Source organism: Porites lutea, chromosome 1 (genome assembly GCF_958299795.1).
Source record: "Porites lutea chromosome 1, jaPorLute2.1, whole genome shotgun sequence".
Lineage (NCBI taxonomy): Eukaryota > Metazoa > Cnidaria > Anthozoa > Scleractinia > Poritidae > Porites > Porites lutea.
In genome coordinates this window covers 477,701-500,798 of record NC_133201.1, presented here as the reverse complement: position 1 = coordinate 500,798, position 23,098 = coordinate 477,701, and the positions used below count along the sequence as shown (strand labels likewise).

Here is a 23,098-nt window from a genome sequence, read left to right as displayed (position 1 = left end):
GGCTATAAACGCTACAAAAGCACGCAACTAGGGAGAAAAAAAGAGTTCGTTTACTTGGACCAATCTTAGTTGTCCGGAATGAACAGTCATTCAGCTAATGGTCAGATACACCTATTAAGTAAAGTGACGTCTGTAGTGTAATATTAGTAGTAAAAGATATTCAGTCAATTGAAAGCAGGCGAAGTAATTCGGTTTCTTGATGACGAGATGAACTAACAGATCCAATTCAGAGGATGGACCCTAGCTCCCAGTGCTCTGACCTATCACTCGACCAAACTACAGGTGTCTCTATTTGCGAAACTAAACATTTCATCAACAACTGACCGATAATCAAATGATGTTACATGCAGTTACAGTTTTTCCAATTGTTTTATATTTCGTTTTTGTTTCTTGTCCGTATTTGTGCTCTTTAAATCCAATTTATTAAATCCAATATATTTTCTAATTGGTAAGCGTTAGTTTTTACTGTGACGTTAAAAAACCTGCTCACACTATTGCTCACTGATATCAATATGTTTAAATTACGTGTAATTAAAAATAGCTCAAGGTACACTTTATGTTAGCAAGCCCGGGGAGTAATAATAATACATAATAATATTTATTAATTTGTGTTGCGCAAATATCAATCTAGGGAAAGAAATTTTCATCTGCGCATTACATTGACTCAACAAAATCCTAAAATCCTAGTACATATTCTAATTCAAAAAATTCTAAAAACAATGATTAGTTAATCCTTAAAGTCTTATTTACAGATCGCTCCTAATAATTTGTTAAAAATAATGAGTCTAAAATTCTAAAAACAATGATTAATTATTCTTTAAAATACTATTTACAAATCCTTCTTTATAAAAAGAATAAAAACAATAAATTAGCTGAGAAACGCCTTCTGAAATAAATGAGTTTTAAGAGCCTTCTTAAAAGCATTAACTGAAGATATATTTCTAACAAAAAGGGGAAGATCGTTCCGTAATATTTAGGAGCAGTCATATAAAAAGATCAATCACCAAGCGTGGAAACAGACTTGCATGATGGAATGTTAAGAAGTTTGCCGTCATTTGATCTAAGACAGTACCTACACCCAGTGTCTTTCAGAGATACAGGTTCGGAAATGTAAGTCGGAGTGAGTTTATGAATGGCCTTAAATGTTAACAATAAAATTGTTAAAAACTATTCGATTTGCTACGGGTAACCAGTTTAAGGCTCTTACAAATGGCTGAATATGACAAAATTTACTTTCTTGGAATACAAGGCGTGCAGCAGAGTTCTTTACTCTTTGCAGTTTCTGAATTTGATACGACGGTAAGCCATATAACAGGCTATTACAATAGTTAAGGGGGCTAGAAAAAAAGGCATGTATCAGAGTTTCAGTACATTCTTTGCTAAAATATTTGCTTATCCACCTGATATTGTACAAGTAAAAGAATGCTGCAGAGCTGGTTTTTGTTAGGTGATCAGCCATTGATAGGTTAGAATCTAACCACATACCCAGATTCAGAACGGGAGATTGTAGAGCAATAACAGAGTGTCCAACAGTTATGCCATCAATTGTGATTTAAGCGAGTTGCTGTCTGGTGCCGATCAAAAGAAGTTCTGTTTTGGCATCATTCATGAGCAAATTGTCTTGAGACATCCACTGCCTGATGTCTTGAATGCAATGTTCGATATAAGCAATCGCATCAGCCTGGCCAGAGTGCGCCTTGGGACTAAACGAGGTGTATAACTGAGAGTTATACTTGGGTATAATCATGAGAGGTGCCAAAAGGCAAAAGTTACTGGGGAGCACTGATTCCAGTTGGTCTCAGGGAAACTTTCTGGTCGATTATCTAATGCTTTAAAAGCAAACATATCGTACATCGGGTAGATATTGCTTGTAAAACGTGGATTCGACTTTCTAATGGATTTTGAAAGCTATGTAATTTACGGATAATGCGTCTGTGTTATTCTTTGGAAATCTTTAAAACTAAACAGAACGAATACGCTTTGGGTAAACAGCTCTACAATCTTCTTCTTTTGCTCATAATGATGTCACCTGTTCCCCCCACCCCCTCCCCTCTTTCCACAGGCCTGAATTCGACCCATAGTATTGAAGAGAGACGTTTTTAGTAGGAGGGAAAAATTCAACTAGATAAACTTGAGTGAAAGCAGAGCAGTAAACGGTAAAATAATAATAATAAAAAATTGGGGGGACAATTGAACGTTTTATGCAGGTTCGACCGTAACTTTAACTTTTAACTCGAATTTAAGTATCATCAAATAAAAAGACCCTTGTAAGCATGCCTCATGAAAAAGAGCTTTATGGAAATCACCTAACAATGAGTTTTGGGCGGACATTATAAAAGATGCAACAAGTAAGTTTATATAACTGATTTTTATTTCATTTCTTCTACTTTGTGATAACATGTCTTCAACAAGTAATGACCCTGAACACCCTTAAATAAATTGAATTGAATTAAATTTAGAACATAATAATCGTGCGTTTCTTAATTCAAGTGTGCTTTTAAAACAGTTGAACAAGTTCATTACGACACAGAAACAATATAAAAGCTGTATCCAGAAATATTCTTTACGACTTAAGAGCAATGCATTCGTTATTCACGTGAGTTAGTTATAGCGGGTTCTCAATATATAGCAGACACAATCATTTTTTGCCTTTTTTAGAGGTCTCCTAAGTTTCACTTCTTTACTGAATCCTTTAGACAGACCTTTGAATTTGATTCGACGTGATTTTGTGCTGTTAGGATCCATTCCTCTTGGAATGGCCTCTACATGATCACCTCTTTCGCCTTGTGGTACAATTTCACCATTCACCCTGACATCACCGATACTGACCTCGACATCTTTTGGGAAAAACACCTGATACAGAATAACCAAAGAAAAGATAATGTGGTTTAATAAATTATCTCTATCTTTTCGTACAATACATAAAAAGAAAGAAGTTGATGTGATGTCTTACAAGATTTTATCAACTTAATAAATGTAGATGTAGATGTAGATGTAGAATTCCTCAAGAACTTAAATAAGACGGCACTCGGTAAGTCACGTGGTCTAGACTAGCAAGTAAATTAGGTTCGGGTAAGTGAGTTATTGTCGTCATTTTAAACACATGAGAAGCCCAGCCCAACGATAACCAAAGGGTGGGAGGGGTAGGTGAGGTACAGATCACCTCCCACATCCCGTTGAACACCAAGCTCTTCTTGGACATTTTTGGCGTGAACATTTCCAAATCCATGCCTCCGCCAGTTTTGACCAAAAGTTCAACAGTGCGTCTAGGCCAAGTTTTACCTTTTTCCCTCGTGACTGAACATTTCATTGTTTTAATTTTGGAAAGGACTGCAAAAATTGACAACCAGCACCGCAGCTATGTCCCCCGTTTTCTGGGTTTTTTTTCACTTTGCCTTATGTCATTGTTTTAATCAATTATTCATCAGTTTATTTTTCATTTTGCGAACAAATGAGTTAGTTATGTAAATTGAGTGGTTTGCACGCATTACGTTATTCCCACCTCAATGTCTATTGGCGTGCTGACCGAGTAGAAGCGTTCCTGACCACTGATTCCGCTACCGTTTGTCAAAGGTTCACTGATGTTGAAATTTAAATTTGGATACGACACAGAAACGTAAACGTTGTTTTCGTCGTCTTCTTCAAACATCACCAGAGTCGGATGCTGTGGGAAAAAGATAATAACTTTGTATAATAAACTGATAAGGGCAAGAGGGATATTTTCTTCTAAGACAAAGTGCAAAGCTGCATCTAATAAACTTGTTTTGTTGATATAATAAGCGATGGTGAATGGATCATGCGCTCCCTTAATTAAGGACCAGCCTTGCTCCCAGGGTCCTTTTCAACTCTTTCCCGAAGCTACGAGTGAGAGAGGACACTGGGAACGAGGTTATAAGAGGGCAATGGCTGTAAAACCTATTATGATATAGTTACCTTGGTAACGCGTCTTACAGGACCTGGAGTGCGAGCAGATTTGTGGAAGAATGCATATCCCCACTGATTTTCGTTCTGTCTCGGGAAATTATTAAACTTAACTGCGTGAGCATTATTGTCCTTGTGGATCACTTCATACACTGTTTGTTGTGTAGCAAATGCCTACAAAAGCAAAAAAGTAAGCCAACAGTACTTTCTTTTCCAATTAACTGATCAAAAAATGACATTGTGGTTTTTCAACGAGGAAAGACATTTATGAGGACGATACTTGACAATTGATATATATTTTACATTAAAGGTATTCAGTACCTGAAGTTCACTCAGTTGGGTGCCGACAAGAATTGCGTATTCATAGCCCTTAGCCGTTGGATTTGCTCCATGGTCAAGCCAAGCTGTTGCATATCTTGCTGAAGTGTCGTTTTCCCCTTTGTGGTTCCTAGACGTTTGGAGACTGACTTTAACGTTAAGTCCTTGTTCAGTTGCTTTGGGGATGTAATAACCATTTCCTGTAACAAACGTAACACGAACGAACAATCAGAGAAAGTCATCGTGATCGGGCATGGCTAGCGCAGTGGTGAGAGCACTCCCGCGTTGACGCATTCTGTGGGTTGAGTTTGTTTTTCTCCGAGAGGTTTTTTCTCCGGCTGTTATAAGTCCCTAGTAGTCATGCTTCAGCAAAATTAACCCCATTTTGGATTTCCCTTGGATTTCCCGCATACTAATTAAGTGCCTTCCCTTAATTAATATGTATAACGGTGGAGTCCATGACGTCACCCATTGTTATAACCTAGGGAAAAAGTGCCTTCCTCCATACTAATGAGGGTCTTCCTGCATACTAATTCGGTATACGTTTACTTATGAGCGTCTTTCTACTTTAATAAAAACAATAGGCTTGCCTAGGCTTGCCCGTTAAGTAACTTGAGCCTGGTTTGAACGTCTATTAAAAGCAAAAATAGGAATAAGAAAGATTGTATCTGAGCAGACAATCTAAATATGTCTCATAAAAATTTAATAGACGGATGTATTCTTCTTTCTTCAACAGTCAAGACTTCGATAAATAATGGAAATTTTTGAGGGAGAAGTTTGTTATTAATTGTCAATTGATACATAATCATCCTTTCAGTCTGTGCGGTAAATGAGTTCAATCATGAATTATGACAGGAATTACCATTCACATCAAGAAGATAAGCTGAAGGTTTGTTCGCTCCGTCAAAGAAAGAAGGCTGTTTAGTTAAGTCTGTACTGAGGGAGTGTGATGACTGTTTTATATAGATTGAAGATGGATTGTCCGGGTCCATTAGTTTGTCTTGAAACAAAGAGGTCTATAAAGTACAAACAAGCACAAGACAAATGAATGAAATATTACAACATCTCGCTAACTTGCAGAAGCGGATTTTTAGTTTTGTTTTTCGTTTCTGTTTAGCTAACGCTAACGATCTTCACCTGTCGTTGATTCGCGCGGGCTATAGTAAATGCATCGCCAATGGGGATCCTTTTTTGTAACAATATGGTGAAGTAATCGGCGTTGGCTACCTTTTCTTGAAAATGTGACTTCATTGGAAGCCACACCAGCCAAACTTTTAAGTAATTATTAACATGTAACTAAATTCCTTTTCTTGTTAAAATATTTTAATTCATATTGTAAGTAAAAAGAATATACCTGAGTGATGTGCTTACTGCTACCTGAAGAGGTAATACCAGAGCCAAGACAGACAACATAGTTATCAGCAAAGAAGACGCTCTTTTTAAATGTGAACTCGATGTTGTTTTGGTAGGCACCATTATCCCAGTCGTAGTCAGGCTGTGCAAACTCCACTGCAAACATCCCTGTTGAGTGATCTCCACCTCCTACCAATCTAACGCCGCCGGCCAGTTTGTTTGATTGAAAATATCTGCAAAAGAAGACAGTGGTTTTTATATGTTAGCCTAGTAAGACTAGGGTGTGTCTTATTTTAGATTGGAATGATCTTTTAAGCTCATGGTTTCAAATGTGCCATCAATTACTCCTCACCAGGTTATCAAGTCGTGTTCTTTAAATTTTTTTTCAATGTTTTTAAACTTTTAACTTTTTAACTTTTTGCATCAGGTTCAAAGTTAATTTATGCTGCTTTTCTTCACGGACAAGAGAGACTTGATTGGAAGGCGGCTACAAAAGGTGTTTGTTGTATCGTAATTTTCAGTATGCAGTGTTTTCAAATTCTTCAAACGATTAGCTACCACAAAACGTGTTAGCTAGTCACGTGGTACAAGGACTAAGAAAGTACGAGGTTTATGGCGTGTAATAATCTTACAATTGACTTTTAGGGCCAGTTATTCAAACGAAGTTTAGCCAGTGTTTAACAAAACCGCTTTCTCGGCCATTTTCAGCTTTCGAACGCTTTTATATGGCGTAGACTAGAAAAGCATTTGTCTTCTTAAAATAATCCACTATGGACGAGATCTCGAAGTCCAAAGATTTCCTAAACCCCGGTCTAAGTTAGACTTCGTTTAAATAGCCCTAAATAACCCTTGGAGTTCTTCCGGACTTGCCATGTAAATTACTTACAAATACGATCGGGCTATTAACCAGCTTATGTGTCAGTGAATAGTTGAAAGGAAAATAACTTGAAAACCTGTTACTTCCACTGATCAAATCCGCGAGCGGCAATTTGATAGTGGTGGTGCCCGGATGTCGTGTCCAGTCCCAGCCGTTGTCTGTATCGTGAGTGTGAAGAGCCTCCTCACTGTTTGCAACCAGAAGTGCTCCGTGACTCTGGTATATGCCATACACATTGTGGTTGCCCGTTGCCTCAAAGTCCCAAACATAGTTATTGAATCCTTTGACAGAGACGGCCCAATCAGATCGCCTGTACACTACAAGAGCTGCGTAATTAAGAGCCCATAATCCCTTAGGGGAGGCTTCTGCTTCGATACTCATGGTCATTGCTTTGTTTTTAATTTCTTCCATGATGTTGATAGAGCCAAGTGAATTCGAGTAATAAATTGAAGTGAAAATTGTTCCGTCAGCCAAGTATTTATTGACTCTTTTTTCATCTGCAGTTAAAAGATGCAATTATCAGTTGTTAACTCTTAAATTCAGTTAGTCGGGAAGCTAACCAATTATTTAGTCAAACTGTCCTTTTTTACCTTTAATCTTTACCTTAAATGCGTAAAACATGCGACAAACAATGTTGGTAAGCTCTCTCCTCACCCACTCCCTTGTTGTCAGCTACCAGGCAACAAAAAGGGTCGCTGTTTCCTTACCTCGCTGTTTAAAAGGGGCATAATTGGGATCAGTTGCGGTGTTGTTGCAATAGTCTCATCCTTCAGTCTCTAGCAATTCTCTCGACTGCAGTAGATGAGGTACATTTAAAAAGCATATGTTATCTTCTACAATATTTGCTATTTTTCAGCTTCATCTTTGCAGAATTGAAAGTCAAACTGATTCGGTTAGCCAAACAACTGATTACTGAATTGATCATTGTGCACAAAAAGCGATGCCTAAAAGAAGTGAAAAAATCATTGTAACCTGTGTCAAATAGTCGCAAAAATGGCTTGATGTTTTCACTGTCAATGGCAGCAATTTCTCCAAGAGATCCATCCATGTTGAGATTTGGAGCAGTCGCAGCGTAATAGGCAAAACCAGGGAAATTTTTGGCCAGAATTGCACGAGTAAATCCTGGAAATCGGCCTGAAACACTGTTCGGTGAGGAATACTTGACTGAAACGACCCTCATGATCTCCAGTCCTTTTTTTATGTTTTGCATTGTCTCGGCATCTTTAAATAACAAAAATAAATAAATAAATAAATAAACTGAAATAAAGCATTACTGAGTTTTAGGGCAGTTATTTCCTACCTAACTATTGAATAGCATGAGATATTAAAAACTAAACTTCTTTTTATGGCGAGATAGATTTTAACATTCACAGTACCCTAGTATACTTCGACATAGTGACCAGTCAATATAAAAGTACTTGTACTTGATTGACTTGGTATCAAACATTTTAGCCTCGTCGAAGTATTGCTACTTGTGATGTTTTCTCACCCAATGCAAACGCGGTCCCGCTGAGTAGATATTGGATGAGTGCTCCCATGTGCACGGCGTGTGGTGTATAAGCAGAAGCGTAGTAGCCATTGTGATGAAACGCAAGGAAATCAGGCTTGAGGACACCAGCAAATCCTTCATTAGTTGACAGAGCGTTCGCGTACCATCGAACAAGCGCTTCCATGTCGCGGATTTTCGCGTGTTTTTCTTCTGCCGTAGAGGAAGGCATCATAAGAACAGCAAACAAACTGCGAAATAAACGAATATAAAGATAAATGCAAGATCTTCACAGGACAAAGGGGGAGTTAAGTTTAAAAATTAGGCACTGTGTAGCCCATTCCAATGTTCAAGTTTCGATTATTATTGTTGTTGTTATTAGAATTATTATTATTTGTTTTTTCACACTAAAAGTATAAATTAAACGGAGATTTTTAAAAATATGAACTGGACGTTTGTGAGGGAAAACCTAATGGGTAAAAAGAGTTCCGCACACAGTGACAACGGAAGCTGAGCTGATTTCATGGTGAAACAATACACCATTTTTATAGCCCTTTAGTGATTGGATGAGCTGGCCTACACTGTTAAAGTTGAGTGTAAAAGTACCGAGAAAAGCCCTCAAGAAAACCCTACAGGCTACAGGTGTCTTAACAAATATTTACTGATTAATTGTAAGATGTGGAAGTGTGGAATGGTATGAAAAAGTTAGTATGGCACAAGAGAGGATAAAGTGGATAGAGAAGGCATACCCCATACACACCCTATTCCATAGGTAATTCACGAGTTATTTTTAAGACCACAGATCCCAAGGGGGATTAAACAACAGCAAATCACATTGCGCGAATGACCCACGCTCAGAGCCACGCGTCCTTCACAAACTGACGCAGAAAAAAATGTCGGAAGACGCGGAGAGCGATATTACTATTCGTTTTGTCGACGAAAACGACTAAAGAGTGATTTCCACTAAAGCAGTGTCAGAGAAATGAAAATTAAAAAAGAATCGCCCTTCCTCTCTTGTATACAAAGCTAACAGTACAGCAGGGGAATCCTTAACACTCTGAATATTCTCTCAGGATCATTTATGATTTACAGTTTGAAGAGAGCAATTTCTGGTTTAAAATTTATTCTTTTATTAGTCTTTCATTATTCAACAAAAATAACACTCGGCGTCCTACTTGCTTTATTGTACTAACGACCGGTTTCAATAGACCGGCGAAATTTCTCATTCTAGTAAAGCACTGAGGTTACGACAACTTCGAGTTGAACTGATTTCACGGGTTGTCAAAGAGTCCAGCGATTCCCTTTTCCCTGGTGAGCGCCGCCTCATTTCGCTTCAATATTCAGGAATGCTCTCGATCTCTGTACGCTTTCATTGCCTTTCGCCCGACATGTTTTGCACGGCGTTTAGTCATGCGGAACCTCCAAGAAACATCCACGCACCGCGCGAGGTAACTTTATCCCGATTCTAAAAATAACTCGAGACGAATTACCTATGGAATAGGGTGTGTATGCGGGATGCCTTCTCTGTCCCGTATATCCTCTCTTGTATGGTATTAAGGTAACCTACCGAAAAATCGAAATGGTTCTCATTCGATCAGCAGTCGTTCCAGCGTACTCAAATGGATTTTGATATATTTCTCCAAAGTCATTGTACCACTTCATAGTCGCGACATAATTCTCCTTTTTTCCTGCATCTTGCAGAACTTGCTTTAACAAATACACTGAATTCATGTAACCCGCTCCTACATTGTTCATTTCGTGAACCAAGGATCCAATTGCACTGCCCTCAGTAAAACCTGAAACGTAAGGGAAAGAAAAAAAGAATATTTACACTTTGTAGGAGTTAAGGTCTTGGTACAAGTTCATGCATTGTGTGGCCGATTGGATCAGGGAAGGGATCTATTGGTAAAGCTAACAATGGCTCTTTTGGTTGTTTCGTTGAATATGGTTCTATGTAGCCTACGCGATAGGTGTTAGCTTAGGGTGAAAACTCAAATGCTATGTATAGGAAAATACCTTTTGCTCATGTTGTCATATTATATCAAACTGACATTGTAAATTATGGTAGTTAAACCTAAACTAACCAACCTTGATCCTCAATATAATCAAGAAGAAGCATCAATCGTTGTTTCCGCTTGGTGTTAAGAGCAGTGATGGCCTCTTTGACTTTCATCGCTGTGTATGATGGATTCGCTGAGCCTAAAGCAGTAGTGAATGCCTGTTGCATATCTGAATTATCACCCGCTATTCTCTGAAATAAGTACAATATTTACTGCTCTTAATGTAAGTTGCCAGCTTGTTCCTAAGTTTAGGAGCAACCGCCATAAATGACCTCTCACTTAATGTTTTCTTTATGATGGTCCCGGGTAGCAATAATTGTAACTAAGACTATAATCTTTACATATGTCTGGAAAAACCTCGTAGAGAAATTGAATTTTAAAAGAATTCCGTTTTGACTGCAAGGTAGTTTTGTTGTTTTTCAAGGCACATGTTGGAAGTACCACCACCGAACTCTTCATACCTTAACAGCAGCGTTAAAAACACTGGTATCTCCATTCAGGTTAGTCACCTCTGCAGAGGCTACAGCATCCACCTCATTGGTTCGTGATCTTACGTGATAATCCAGTGCCAGTGGAAGAAGAACTTCCTTCACGACATAACCAAATTTTTCGGCGGAATATTCCGACCTGTCACAATAGAGTGGGGTGCCTACAGGGTGAAATACGTCAAAACAATACACTCAAAGAAATGATACACATCCTTTTATACTGATTAAATTAAGTGTGATTTTGTCAGCCTTTTTTTGGAAAATGAGGTTGTGTCCTAAGTATTCCGTCGTTAGCATAGTTATCTAATCTTCTTTTCTTAAAGTACTTAATTCTGATCGTTAAACATCTGAAAATCTTTGAAGATGGATATATGAAAGTATCTTTCACAGATTTCGGTTTAACGACCTCATCCTATTTAAAATATTTACCATGTTTGTACTTAATCGATTCTTTATAGAAATCTTTTGGTTGAGCCTTTTTTCACCTGTGATGATGTTACTTGAAGTACTTTTGGCAACATTCAGTGAAGAAAACTTTGTCAGTGCATCGTTCACGTCGGCTTGAAGCGAATCCCATCGTTTCTTTACGTTTCCTGTAAATTGAGTTGAAGTCTGTGACTGCTTCAGGAACCAGTTGTCCAATCTCCTCTCGATCAAGGTCAGGTCAGACATTTTTTTCAAACTTGGAGTCATGGTAGTGTCTACAGTTGTTGGCGTTGCCTTGTGACACAAAATGTTTCGTGTTAATATGCAAATGGCTTGATAAGAAACCAGTCTCACTCACAGGCCGCTCCTCTCTGGCGGCCAGGCTCTCTTTATCTTCGTCATGAAATCTCATTCTCGTTCTCTTGGATAAACTCAAATTCAGAAATGTATTTTAAAATCAAATTTCATTTCAAGAGCATTGAATAATTGAAAAGCAAAAGTAGTTTTAAACTCCTTGGTTGAGCTCTCGTTTTCTTTATCGCAGCCCTCTCTTGATTTTCTGAGCAGAACATTTCCTTATAGGATAGATACAAGATGACGAGTTAACAAACCTTAACCAAAGAAAGACTAAATAAACAAATCTAACCTGACTCCATCGGTACGTTTGCTGCCAGAAATGGTTTGGATTGTACAGGTCTGGGTCGAGTGTTGGAACGACTTTGTCACGTGACTGCCTAGATAACTTTTCGACCAGGCGAATAAGATCAAAGTACAATGGATGAGCGGTCTCTGAAGTTGTTGGAGCAGTTATCTTCATAGTGGTCATGTCAGCACTACCATTGAAAAGACCTTCATAGTAACTAACCCACACGGCACGCCAGCCCTAGAAAGATTTCAATGGGAGATAGTTTTTATCGTATCTATCATACATTTCAAACACTACTTTGCGTTACTGGCAAAAAAATTCTTAGAACTAAATATATGAATGAATATTTTTGGACGCAACTTACAACAGCACCCTCCCTTTGAAAAATGATTGATTTTCGAGGTAGTCAAATCCATTACAGCAGATTCGTCCCTAATTCCCTTAGCATTCAAGAAAGTCAAGGAGATGAAAAGGAATTTTGGAAGGCGCTAAAAAAGACTTTACCCTCGTCTAAGACCTCTGGTAATATCACACATTTGTTTTCTGATGGAATTGTTTTAACCCTCACCAATTCTATTGTCAACACTTTAAACTGCTTTTTTGTGAGCATCGGTCAAAAAGTCGCTGAAAACTTTCCTACTGTATCACTATCTGCTCAAGCTGAGGACACCCTAGAAATGTCCGGTCCTGGTTTCTCCATTCTCTCTATCGTATATGTCGGAGTTGCATAGGGCTCTATCCTGGGCCCTCTAATGTTTATAATATATGTAATACAAATGGAAAGGATAGAAGTTAATGGAGTTGTAACTCGAAGTTTCACGCACTAAGCTATCATCAGACTGATGATCTGATGATCGCTTAGTGCGTGAAACTCTGAGTTACAACTCCATTAACTTCTATCCTTTCCATCTGTATTTCGCTCTGCATATTTTTCTGCATTGAACACTCCTAGGATAAGTGAAGCTATATACGTAGATTTTTTTGTTCATTTTAATATATATAACATATTTATATATCCTCACTTCTGTAATTGAATCAAAGGTGAGCTTGGACATCAGACACATTTACGACTGGGTGAAACTTAATCAACTTCCTCTTAACACCAAGAAGTCACATTTTACGTTAGTAGGCAGCCATGTAAGGCTTAACACAACAGATTCCATTACTATTTTCACTGACAATAAACATTATCACGAATTCATTCATTTCCATACTTGGAATTAGTTATTAATAAGAACCTTACATGGGATGAATATATGCCCTGAAGTCCTGTCTACCGCAAGGTGCTAGGATTATGTGCTTCAGCTCTTTTTTTACCCTTTTTCGACTACGGTGATGTAATTTGGGGAGACAGGGGTAACACTACTCTTATGGCTGAATTACAAGTTCTCCACAATAAGGCTGCGCGATCAATTTTAGATCTTCTCGCTCGCCCCTCTCTTGGGAGACTCCGTTGGAAGCCTTTACAGCGCCAGAAGGCCGAGGAGCGCCATATTTTTACTTACAAGTATATTAATAACCTTTTTATGCATTCGGGTCAATGTTTAATAGTAGTTTTCATAATTATAATACTAGATCTATCAAGTTTGAGGTCGGGACCTGTGACACTGCCAGTTAAGGTATTACCAGCTAAATCAATAGTCTCAGATACGGGGATGTTTGTAAAAAGGCTAGTGACATCATAGGAGACTAAAAACAGATCACTGAAATCAATATCTTGAATTGCTCTCACGGAAGAAAAGGTATCTGTAGCACAAAACCTTGAGGATATGTGAGGTTTCAGTAGAGAACAAAGGTATTTGGCTAAGTTGTAATTATAAGTGCCAGCTAGGGAAGAGACAATAGGTCTAAAGGGAGGTGTAGTTACCTTGGGATCTTTGACTTTATGTAATTTAGACCATATAACCTCACTGGTTGGGATCCAGTGGGATAAATGTCACGATAGACATTAGAATCCAACAGACCTTTATTCTTAAGTTAAGCGAAATTCAAAATATTGATTTTAGTGATATGTCTTTAGTCTCCTATGATGTCACTAGCTTTTTTACAAGTATCCCCTTATCTGAGACTATTGATTTAGCTGTTAATACTAGATCTAAGCATGATATCAGTAAATCTTCCGTTTCTAGAATGTGGGACATTGGACTACATTAAACTTTGCTGCAGATAATTGGAACGCTTTGGACCTTTCTTTGAGGCAGCTTTTAAGCGCGGCTTATCTGAAGCTAAATTTGAATTCGTACTTCTATCCCGTATTGTAGAATTAATTACATTGCACTCATACTTTAATCGTGTGTTACAATGCTTTTTATGTTGTAATATATAGATTCATTAGGGCTCTAATTTCTATATTAGTAACTTATTATTTTTTAGCTTAATAGTTTTGTCTTATGAGAGGACCCCTCTGTAGACCATTTAGTCGATGAAGTTGGCTTCCTCATTAAAGATTAAATTATACTTTATTATTATAATTATAATAATAACTATTATTATTATAATTATAATAATAGTTATTATTCATTATTATTATATTAGCGTAAACGATAAATTTATTTATACCTTGAAGTTAAGGGTGATATTGAATTGTGAAACGGTTTGAGTTGAGTTTGAAAAGGAGACCGTCAGATGCTCTCCTGTTGTCCGTTTATGAGGATTGTATAGCCACAGTTTAATTCCACCTGCTTCACTCTCTGATCCACTAATCGCCGGCTGTTCAAAACAAGCGAAAATCATGTCACGATGTAACAAAACACACATCAGAATGGACAAAAGGGGCCATCAGATTTTATTCAATGGCAGGAAAATGTTAATCATGAATTTGTTAGAAAGTGCAAAAGAAACTTAAACATTTCAGTTGGGCAACAGTTTTTGGTTGTAAACAAATAGCCCTATTTGCACGACCATATACGTATGCTGTTGTTCAACGAAGGATTGAAATCAAACCAAAATTACAACTGCACCACAACTGAAAATTCTACACCGTTGGAGTATTTTAGTTCATTATTATCTTTTCATCAAACGCTATGATTGTACCTATGTACTTCCATTCAACTTGTTAAAAAAAAACATTTGAATAGTTTAGTGCCAAGGTTTTATTGAGTACTGCATTTTTATGTTGCAAGTCTATGTGGTAAACGTTTCTGTTTCGCAACTGGTAAGACTGAATTGTTTCAGTAAAATTAAAAGTCTTTTAACTTACTGATACCAAACGTTGGCGAATTTCCATCTTAGACAAAAAGATACTTAGACTTACAGAAATTGTATGTGTGAATTCATTGCCACTAGTCCATGTCCACTTCATAGAATGTGTACCGTCCTTATAATGAGTTGAAGAACGTTCCAATGTGGATGATGATGAAGCACTAAAGGCCATCAAGTGATCAGCATTCTCAAATGTATAAACTGCAGAATAAAATGGTGAGGTCTGATGTGTAAAGGACTTCACCTTTAATAACATAGAAGCTTTTAATACCGATGGAAGCTAAAGAGTGACTGATGAACTTCTGAAGAAAGGAATAATGCTTTACAAGCTAAAAGAAAAAAAGAGGCGTTACCTGTTCTGGTGGCATGAATGTTTCGCATGAAAAACGCAATGAAGACTACCACAAAATGTTGCTTTAACTGTTCCATTTCACCTGTTGCAGTAAAACAGGGTCACTTTAAAATTAGGTTATCGATAGAGAAGCGGCTTTCTAAACATTTATAGCCGTACGAAGAAGTCCGAACACCAGTCAACATCGTGCGACATATCCGAGAAAGTTTCACGCGTGCGGTGGTAAAATTCAAAACTTGGTCAGAGAAAATGGTCACAAAACGGTTTCCAGAGCGTGCGTTTTCTTTTGTAAGGGCAAAATAATTTATGATGGAGGGAATAAAATGAATAAATAAGCAAATGCCGCGAAAGAGGATGGCGTACTTTTCAAATATGCTTATCGGCTACACTAATGGAACTGTAAAGTTTCTAGATTGCGGACAGTCAGTAAAGTACACTTCCCTGATAATGACCTATCTACAAAAGCAGAATAAGATAGAACCTATTCAATGCTTGAGTATAAGAAACAACGTCTACCCCATCCTCGTCCGTTTACCGTCTATTCCATATTCAATACTCTTTTTTCCTAAACATGCAACGACGTACGTATTTTTCAATCATATCACTTATTTTCCATCATCTACGAAAGGGATAAAAACACCGAACTAATTTTCATAAAGATACAGTTCGACAGCACATGGAAATCACTTTGGAAATGGCAGAATCAATCAAACTGATTGGTGATTTTTGATACCTTAGTGAAATCAAGAAAAAAAGAAGAAGAAATTTTATAGTTACTATGCACTCAGTACCAAACTTCCCACTTCGAAAAATTAATCACCCGCCCACATTTTCACCGAATTTGTCGAACAATATTAATTAAAGTGATGGGTAAGAAGTTGATTGAACAATATAAGCAATTGCCTAATTTTTTTTTCTCTAGAAATAAATCTTTAACGGTAAATGTCAAAAAAGGCATGAATTAACTAAACGGGAACTGCGTTAAGGAAAAGATACAAAATTAACTTGTGAACCTCTTAGCTGTTCTGAATTAAAGAAAATAACTTTCTTATAATTTTCCTCAAAAAAAAAAACAGTACTGCCACTTAACTTGCTGAAAAACTCTTGGAGGTTACGTTTTTGAAAAAACATCTGAATTTAACTTTTTATTTTTTTTACTCTGTTGTAAAGAATGTTACCTAATTCACTTTTCTAATTGAGAGCCGTCTTGGTTGTATTTTGAAACTGAAATCTAGGGCATGCTATATCCATTTCCCTGTTGGTGACAAAAATAAAAGAAAAACTCTTTAAACTTGTTTGATTCTTTTGTATGCATGATCGACTATATTTCTTCTTGACTTTCAAAAAGACGATTTCGTAAGAATGTATCAGTTGAGTTCTTAAACAATGTGGACAAAAGTTATTTTATTTAAAGTTACCGTACCTTATTGAGTTACTGTATTGAGCCCTGCAGTTTGGACAAGCCTGGTTCGGGCTGGTATTAACCGAGTGAAACCAACTCGCCGAGGAAGTCGGGCGGGGCGTTTGAAAAGGAGAGCTATAGCTACGCTCCTATCAAATTCAAGGCAACCATCAGTTCAAATGGGTTATTCTGGGTTTTTGGAGCACAAAAGTCAGTGAATTGAATATTCATTCCGACACCTCTCGCAGAACTAGCAACTGCTTTGTTGTTGAACGTGGTCCATTATTGCCAACACAAAAGGACCGTTCACCAGCGCTAACTCTTTGCCATGCTAATGTGCGAGCCAGGGCGGATAAAGGTTGGGCGGTGAAACGAGCGCTCCGCTCTTCATTTAATGTGTGATGCGGAGTAGGACTGGCACGAGCGCTCTTTCCGCGCTTCCGGTGCGCTTGAAGGCCGGCGAAATTTTTCTTTTTGCGAACCGGAAATCCTATTTTCTTTCTGTAATTTCAGGGTACAATGTTAAATAGATAAATTCGTTTCATAATATTATCAATAAACAGTTTCATATGTTTGTGTCTGTACGTCTATAAGTTAAACTTGTTGGTCGTATAATGCCAAAATTTGAGTTTAATTCGAAAGTGTTGAATACCTCCTCCTTCCACTAAATATCACCTAATCGTCTTTGGCCGTTTCGTTTGCAAAAGCTTAACACTTCTTAACCTCAATTTTTACATATGTTAAAGAGGGATAAATTTTGTATAACATAACAAAAAATTAGATTGATATATATTGATATAGTGGCGTTGTACTTCTTCAAACTTTGCTTCTCGGGTGCAACGCGCCATGGCGATTCGCGCAATGCGTTGCAAATCCGGCAACCGCATGTAAACAAAATTTATTGAGGTTAGTTGTAAGGTTTTTCCTCCGTTTTTCTCTCTAAAACAAAACAAGGTAAACAGTGAAAACTGAGGGGAAACTAATTTTGAAGTTTCGAAGAAAAAGAAAGACGTATGAGATGTTTTTTTCAAAATTAAAAAGAAGGATGATGGTGATTGAAATTAGCATAATTTCACCTTGCACGAGCTGCACGCATTCAGCAAAATACACGTCATCTAGTTATGAAACACGATCTGCTGTCTTTTAGTTTTGCCATGGATGACATGGATGACATTTTCCTTCGTGTTTTAGACAGTACTTAGCTGTTTTTGTTTTGGAATAACATCGACATTGGCGAGTAGCAGAACGAAAATATAATTCAGTGGTAGAGTCATGGAAGTAACAAAAGAAACCCTTTGAAAGAGATGTTTGTCTACTCCAATTCAACTAAACCTCCCGCAAAAAATAGCAACATTTGCCTCTCGGAGACAGCGTACCAGCACAAAGTAACGAGGAAGAAGTGCAAGAAAACAAATCAAGTTGCCATAATTCAGCGACAGTGTTTCATGTACAAACCACATCGCAAGCCCTGACCGAAGTCGAAAACAAGCGACATTTCTAAGCAGAGTCCCAGTCCACTGCATCACACCTTTTTGCTCGGACGCGCTCGTTTCACCGCCCTACCTTTATCCGCCCTGGTGCGAGCTGTTCATATGCGTACGGGCCGGGGGGCGAGGGGGGCTGCAGCCCCCCCCCCCCCCCCCCAAATTTTGGGCGACTCAGATTTTTTGGGCAGCAAGAGAAATTTGGGCAAAGCCAGTTTTTAAAGACGTTTCCATGTTTTTTTTATTAGTCTAAAGAGACAAATATTTTTTTGTTTTAATCTGAAAAAATCCTGCAGTCAGCGTAATAATCCAGTTACATTCTCTCGAGACACTAACAGTGGTTGCCTAGCGCGCACGTAATGAGTTTTTAGTTATAGGGAAGCGTATCATTTGTTTATTTTTATTATTATTGAGCATTGTACTGCACTGCACTGACTGGAATGGGCTCTTTCCAGTCGTGCATTGATTAGAATAAACTTCCGCATATCTTTCTGGAATCATCTACGCTCGTAGAACAGTGTATGGCGGATAGCATCAGCAAAAGTGGGTCTGAAAATGAAGAAGTGCTGACTAGCACTCAGTTCGAATTACGAGAAGAATAATAAATTTTTTAAAAAATCTGTCAAGCAATAATTTATTAAAGTGGACCGAAATGTTTACAAAACCGCTAACAAGAGCGCCTCGATACATAGTAATGAAATCTTTCTCTCTAGCAATCGGCTGGAGCTATCTCCGTCTCAGTCTTTCAGCTAATTGTCAGATACACCTATTAAGTAAAGTGACGTCTGTAGTGTAAAATTAGTAGTAAGAGATATTCAGTCAATTGAAAGCAGGCGAAGTAATTCGGTTTCTTGATGACGAGATGAACTAACGGATCCAATTCAGAGGATGGACCCTAGTTCCCAGTGCTCTGATCTATCACTCGACCAAACTACAGGTGTCTCTATTTGCGAAACTAAACATTTCATCAACAACTGACCGATACTCAAATGATGTTACATGCAGTTACAGTTTTTCAATTGTCTTAAATTTAATCACACTACTCTACTCTCGAATAGGTTCTATCTTATTCTGCTTTTGTAGATAGGTCATTATCATCTACGAAAGGGATAAAAACACCGAACTAATTTTCATAAAGATACAGTTCGACAGCACATGGAAATCACTTTGGAAATGGCAGAATCAATCAAACTGATTGGTGATTTTTGATACCTTAGTGAAATCAAGAAAAAAAGAAGAAGAAATTTTATAGTTACTATGCACTCAGTACCAAACTTCCCACTTCGAAAAATTAATCACCCGCCCACATTTTCACCGAATTTGTCGAACAATATTAATTAAAGTGATGGGTAAGAAGTTGATTGAACAATATAAGCAATTGCCTAATTTTTTTTCTCTAGAAATAAATCTTTAACGGTAAATGTCAAAAAAGGCATGAATTAACTAAACGGGAACTGCGTTAAGGAAAAGATACAAAAATTAACTTGTGAACCTCTTAGCTGTTCTGAATTAAAGAAAATAACTTTCTTATAATTTTCCTCAAAAAAAAAAAACAGTACTGCCACTTAACTTGCTGAAAAACTCTTGGAGGTTACATTTTTGAAAAAACATCTGAATTTAACTTTTTATTTTTTTTACTCTGTTGTAAAGAATGTTACCTAATTCACTTTTCTAATTGAGAGCCGTCTTGGTTGTATTTTGAAACTGAAATCTAGGGCATGCTATATCCATTTCCCTGTTGGTGATAAAAATAAAAGAAAAACTCTTTAAACTTGTTTGATTCTTTTGTATGCATGATCGACTATATTTCTTCTTGACTTTCAAAAAGACGATTTCGTAAGAATGTATCAGTTGAGTTCTTAAACAATGTGGACAAAAGCTATTTTATTTAAAGTTACCGTACCTTATTGAGTTACTGTATTGAGCCCTGCAGTTTGGACAAGCCTGGTTCGGGCTGGTATTAACCGAGTGAAACCAACTCGCCGAGGAAGTCGGGCGGGGCGTTTGAAAAGGAGAGCTATAGCTACGCTCCTATCAAATTCAAGGCAACCATCAGTTCAAATGGGTTATTCTGGGTTTTTGGAGCACAATGTGAACAAAGCGACTGGTAATTTGCATTCTGAAGTCAGTGAATTGAATATTCATTCCGACACCTCTCGCCGAACTAGTAACTGCATTGTTGTTGAACGAGGTTTATTGTTGCCAACACGAAAGGACCGTTCACCAGCGCTAACTCTTTGCCATGCTAATGTGCGAGCTGTTCATATGCGTACGGGCCGGGGGGCGAGGGGGGCTGCAGCCCCCCCCCCCTCCCCCAAATTTTGGGCGACTCAGATTTTTTGGGCAGCAAGAGAAATTTGGGCAAAGCCAGTTTTTAAAGACGTTTCCATGTTTTTTTTATTAGTCTAAAGAGACAAATATTTTTTTGTTTTAATCTGAAAAAATCCTGCAGTCAGCGTAATAATCCAGTTACATTCTCTCGAGACACTCACAGTGGTTACCTAGGGCGCACGTAATGAGTTTTTAGTTATAGGGAAGCGTATCATTTGTTTATTTTTATTATTGTTGAGCATTGTACTGCACTGCACTGACTGGAATGGGCTCTTTCCAGTCGTGCATTGATTAGAATAAACTTCCGCATATCTTTCTGGAATCATCTACGCTCGTAGAACAGTGTATGGCATATAGCATCAGCAACAGTGGGTCTGCAAATGAAGAAGTGGCTGACTAGCACTCAGCTCGAATAACGAGAAGAAGAATAATTTTTTTAAAAAAACTGTCAAGCAATAATTTATTAAAGTGGACCGAAATGTTTACAAAACCGCTAACAAGAGCGCCTCGATACATAGTAATGAAATCTTTCTCTCTAGCAATCGGCCGGAGCTATCTCCGTCTCAGTCATTCAGCTAGTTGTCAGATACACTTATTAAGTAAAGTGACGTCTGTAGCGTAAAATTAGTAGTAAGAGATATTCAGTCAATTGAAAGCAGGCGAAGTAATTCGGTTTCTTGATGACGAGATGAACTAACGGATCCAATTCAGAGGATGGACCCTAGTTCCCAGTGCTCTGACCTATCACTCGACCAAACTACAGGTGTCTCTACTTGCGAAACTAAACATTTCATCAACAACTGACCGATACTCAAATGATGTTACATGCAGTTACAGTTTTTCCAATTGTCTTAAATTTAATCACACTACTCTACTCTCGAATCTAACCACACACCCAGATTCCGAACGGGAGATTGTGGAGCAATGATAGTGTCCCACAGTTATGTCATCAATTGTGATTTTAGCGAGTTGCTGTCTGGTGCCGATAAAAAGAAGTTGTTCTGTTTTGGCATCATTCATGAGCAACTTGTCTTGAGACATCCACTGCCTGATGTCTTGAATGAAATGTTCGATAGAAGCAACCGCATCAGCCTGTCCAGAGTGCGCCTTGGGACTAAACGAGATGTATAACTTAGGGTTATACTTGGGTATAATCATGGGAGGTGCCGAAAGGCAAAAGTTAGCGGGGAGCATTCCAATTGGTCTCAGGGAAATTTTCTGGTCCATTATCTGGTGCTTTAAAAGCAAACATATCGTACAACGTGTAGATATTGCTTGTAAAACGTAGATTCGACTTTCTAATGGTGTTTGAAAGCTATGTAATTTACGGTTTATGCGCCTGTGTTATTCTTTGGAAATCTTTAAAACTGAACAGAACGAGTACGCTTTGGGTAAACAGCTCTACAAATCTTCTTCTTTTGCCCATATTGATGTCACCTGTTCCCCCACCCCCTCCCCTCTTCCCACAGGCCTGAATTCGACCCATAGTATTGAAGAGAGACGTTTTCAGTAAGAGGGAAAAATTCAACTAGATAAACTTGAGTGAAAGCAGAGCAGTAAACGGTAAAATAATAATAAAAAAATTGGGGGGACAATTGAACGTTTTATGCAGGTTTGACCTTAACTTTAAATTTTAACTCGAATTTAAATATCATCAAATAAAAAGACCCTTGTAAGCATGCCTCATGAAAAAGAGCTTTATGGAAATCACCTGACAATGAGTTTTGGGCGGACATTAAAAACGATACAACAAGTAAGTTTATATAACTGATTTTTATTTCATTTCTTCTACTTTGTGATAACATGTCTTCAACCCTCAACAACTGATGACCCTGAACACCCTTAAATAAATTGAATTGAATTAAGAACATAATAATAGTTTGTTCCTTTAATTCAAGTGTGCTTTTAAAATAGTTGGACAAGTTCGTTAAATAAAGGCTGTATCCAAAATATTCTTTACGACTCCGAGTTTAAGAGCATGCATTCATTATCCAAAGTGACTTAGTTATAACGGGCTGTCAATATATAGTAAACACAATCATTTTTTGCCTTTTTTAGAGGGTCTCCTGAGTTTCACTTCTTTACTGAATCCTTTCGACAGACCTTTGAACTTGATTCGGCGTGATATTGTGCTGTTAGGATCCATTCGTCTGGGAATGGCCTCTACATGATCACCTTTTTCACCTTGTGGTACAATTTCACCATTCACCCTGACATCACCGATACTGACCTCGACGTCTTTGGGGAAATACACCTAATACAGAATTACCAAAGAAAAGATAATGTTGTTTAAGAAATTATCTCTATCTTTCCGTACAATACATAAAAAGAATTCCGCAAGAACTTAAATAAGACGGTACTCGGTAAGTCACGTGGTCTAGACTAGCAAGTAAATTAGGTTAGGGTAAGTGAGTTATTGTCGTCATTTTAAACACATGAGAAGCCCAGCCCAACGATAACCAAAGGGAGGGAGGGGTGGGTGGGGTACAGATCACCTCCCATATCCCGTTGAACACCAAGCTCTTCTTCGACATTTTTGCGTGAAATTTCCAAATCCATGCCTCCGTCAGTTTTGACTAAAAGTCTAACAGTGCGTCTAGGTCAAGTTTTACCTTTTTCCCTTATGACTGAACAACATTTCATTGTTTTGATTTTGGAAAGGACTGCAAAAATTGACAACCAGCCAGCTATATCTCTCGTTTTCTGGGCGGAGGCTTTCGATAACCACGTCGCCTTATGTCAATGCTTTAATT

At 37.9% G+C, this 23,098-nt stretch overlaps 2 protein-coding genes across 2 annotated transcripts in view; both read right to left on the bottom strand.

Annotated features, from left to right (window-relative positions):
- Positions 1 to 996: 996 nt before the first annotated feature.
- On the bottom strand, positions 997 to 21,572 carry LOC140927208 (chondroitin sulfate ABC exolyase-like). Its single transcript, XM_073376882.1, has 19 exons — positions 21,221 to 21,572; positions 15,130 to 15,210; positions 14,829 to 14,977; positions 14,135 to 14,284; positions 11,576 to 11,812; positions 10,989 to 11,223; positions 10,477 to 10,664; positions 10,044 to 10,206; positions 9,523 to 9,751; positions 7,959 to 8,206; positions 7,442 to 7,690; positions 6,546 to 6,966; positions 5,594 to 5,825; positions 5,102 to 5,255; positions 4,243 to 4,439; positions 3,934 to 4,095; positions 3,503 to 3,664; positions 2,650 to 2,853; positions 997 to 1,137 (listed from the first exon to the last, which is right to left on the bottom strand). Exons 1-19 carry the CDS (start codon positions 21,570 to 21,572, stop codon positions 997 to 999), a joined length of 3,954 nt encoding a protein of 1,317 aa, XP_073232983.1.
- A 677-nt stretch (positions 21,573 to 22,249) lies between these two features.
- Positions 22,250 to 23,098, bottom strand: part of LOC140927101 (chondroitin sulfate ABC exolyase-like) — a 19,000-nt gene continuing 18,151 nt past the window's right edge. Inside the window, exon 18 of the mRNA XM_073376790.1 lies at positions 22,250 to 22,599. Within this exon, the coding sequence (XP_073232891.1) occupies positions 22,384 to 22,599 (216 nt within the window). The 3' untranslated portion in view covers positions 22,250 to 22,383. The remainder of the gene's footprint in view (positions 22,600 to 23,098) is intronic.

Coding starts and splice junctions, on each gene's coding strand:
- LOC140927208 (XM_073376882.1), bottom strand. CDS start 21,572: ATGGACCAGAAAATTTCCCTGAGACCAATTGGAATGCTCCCCGCTAAC. Junction 6,967..7,441: donor TTTGCGACTATTTGACACAG/GTTACAATGATT, acceptor TTTTAACTGCAG/ATGAAAAAAGAGTCAATAAA. Junction 1,138..2,649: donor TTAGGAGACCTCTAAAAAAG/GCAAAAAATGAT, acceptor TTAACATTTAAG/GCCATTCATAAACTCACTCC.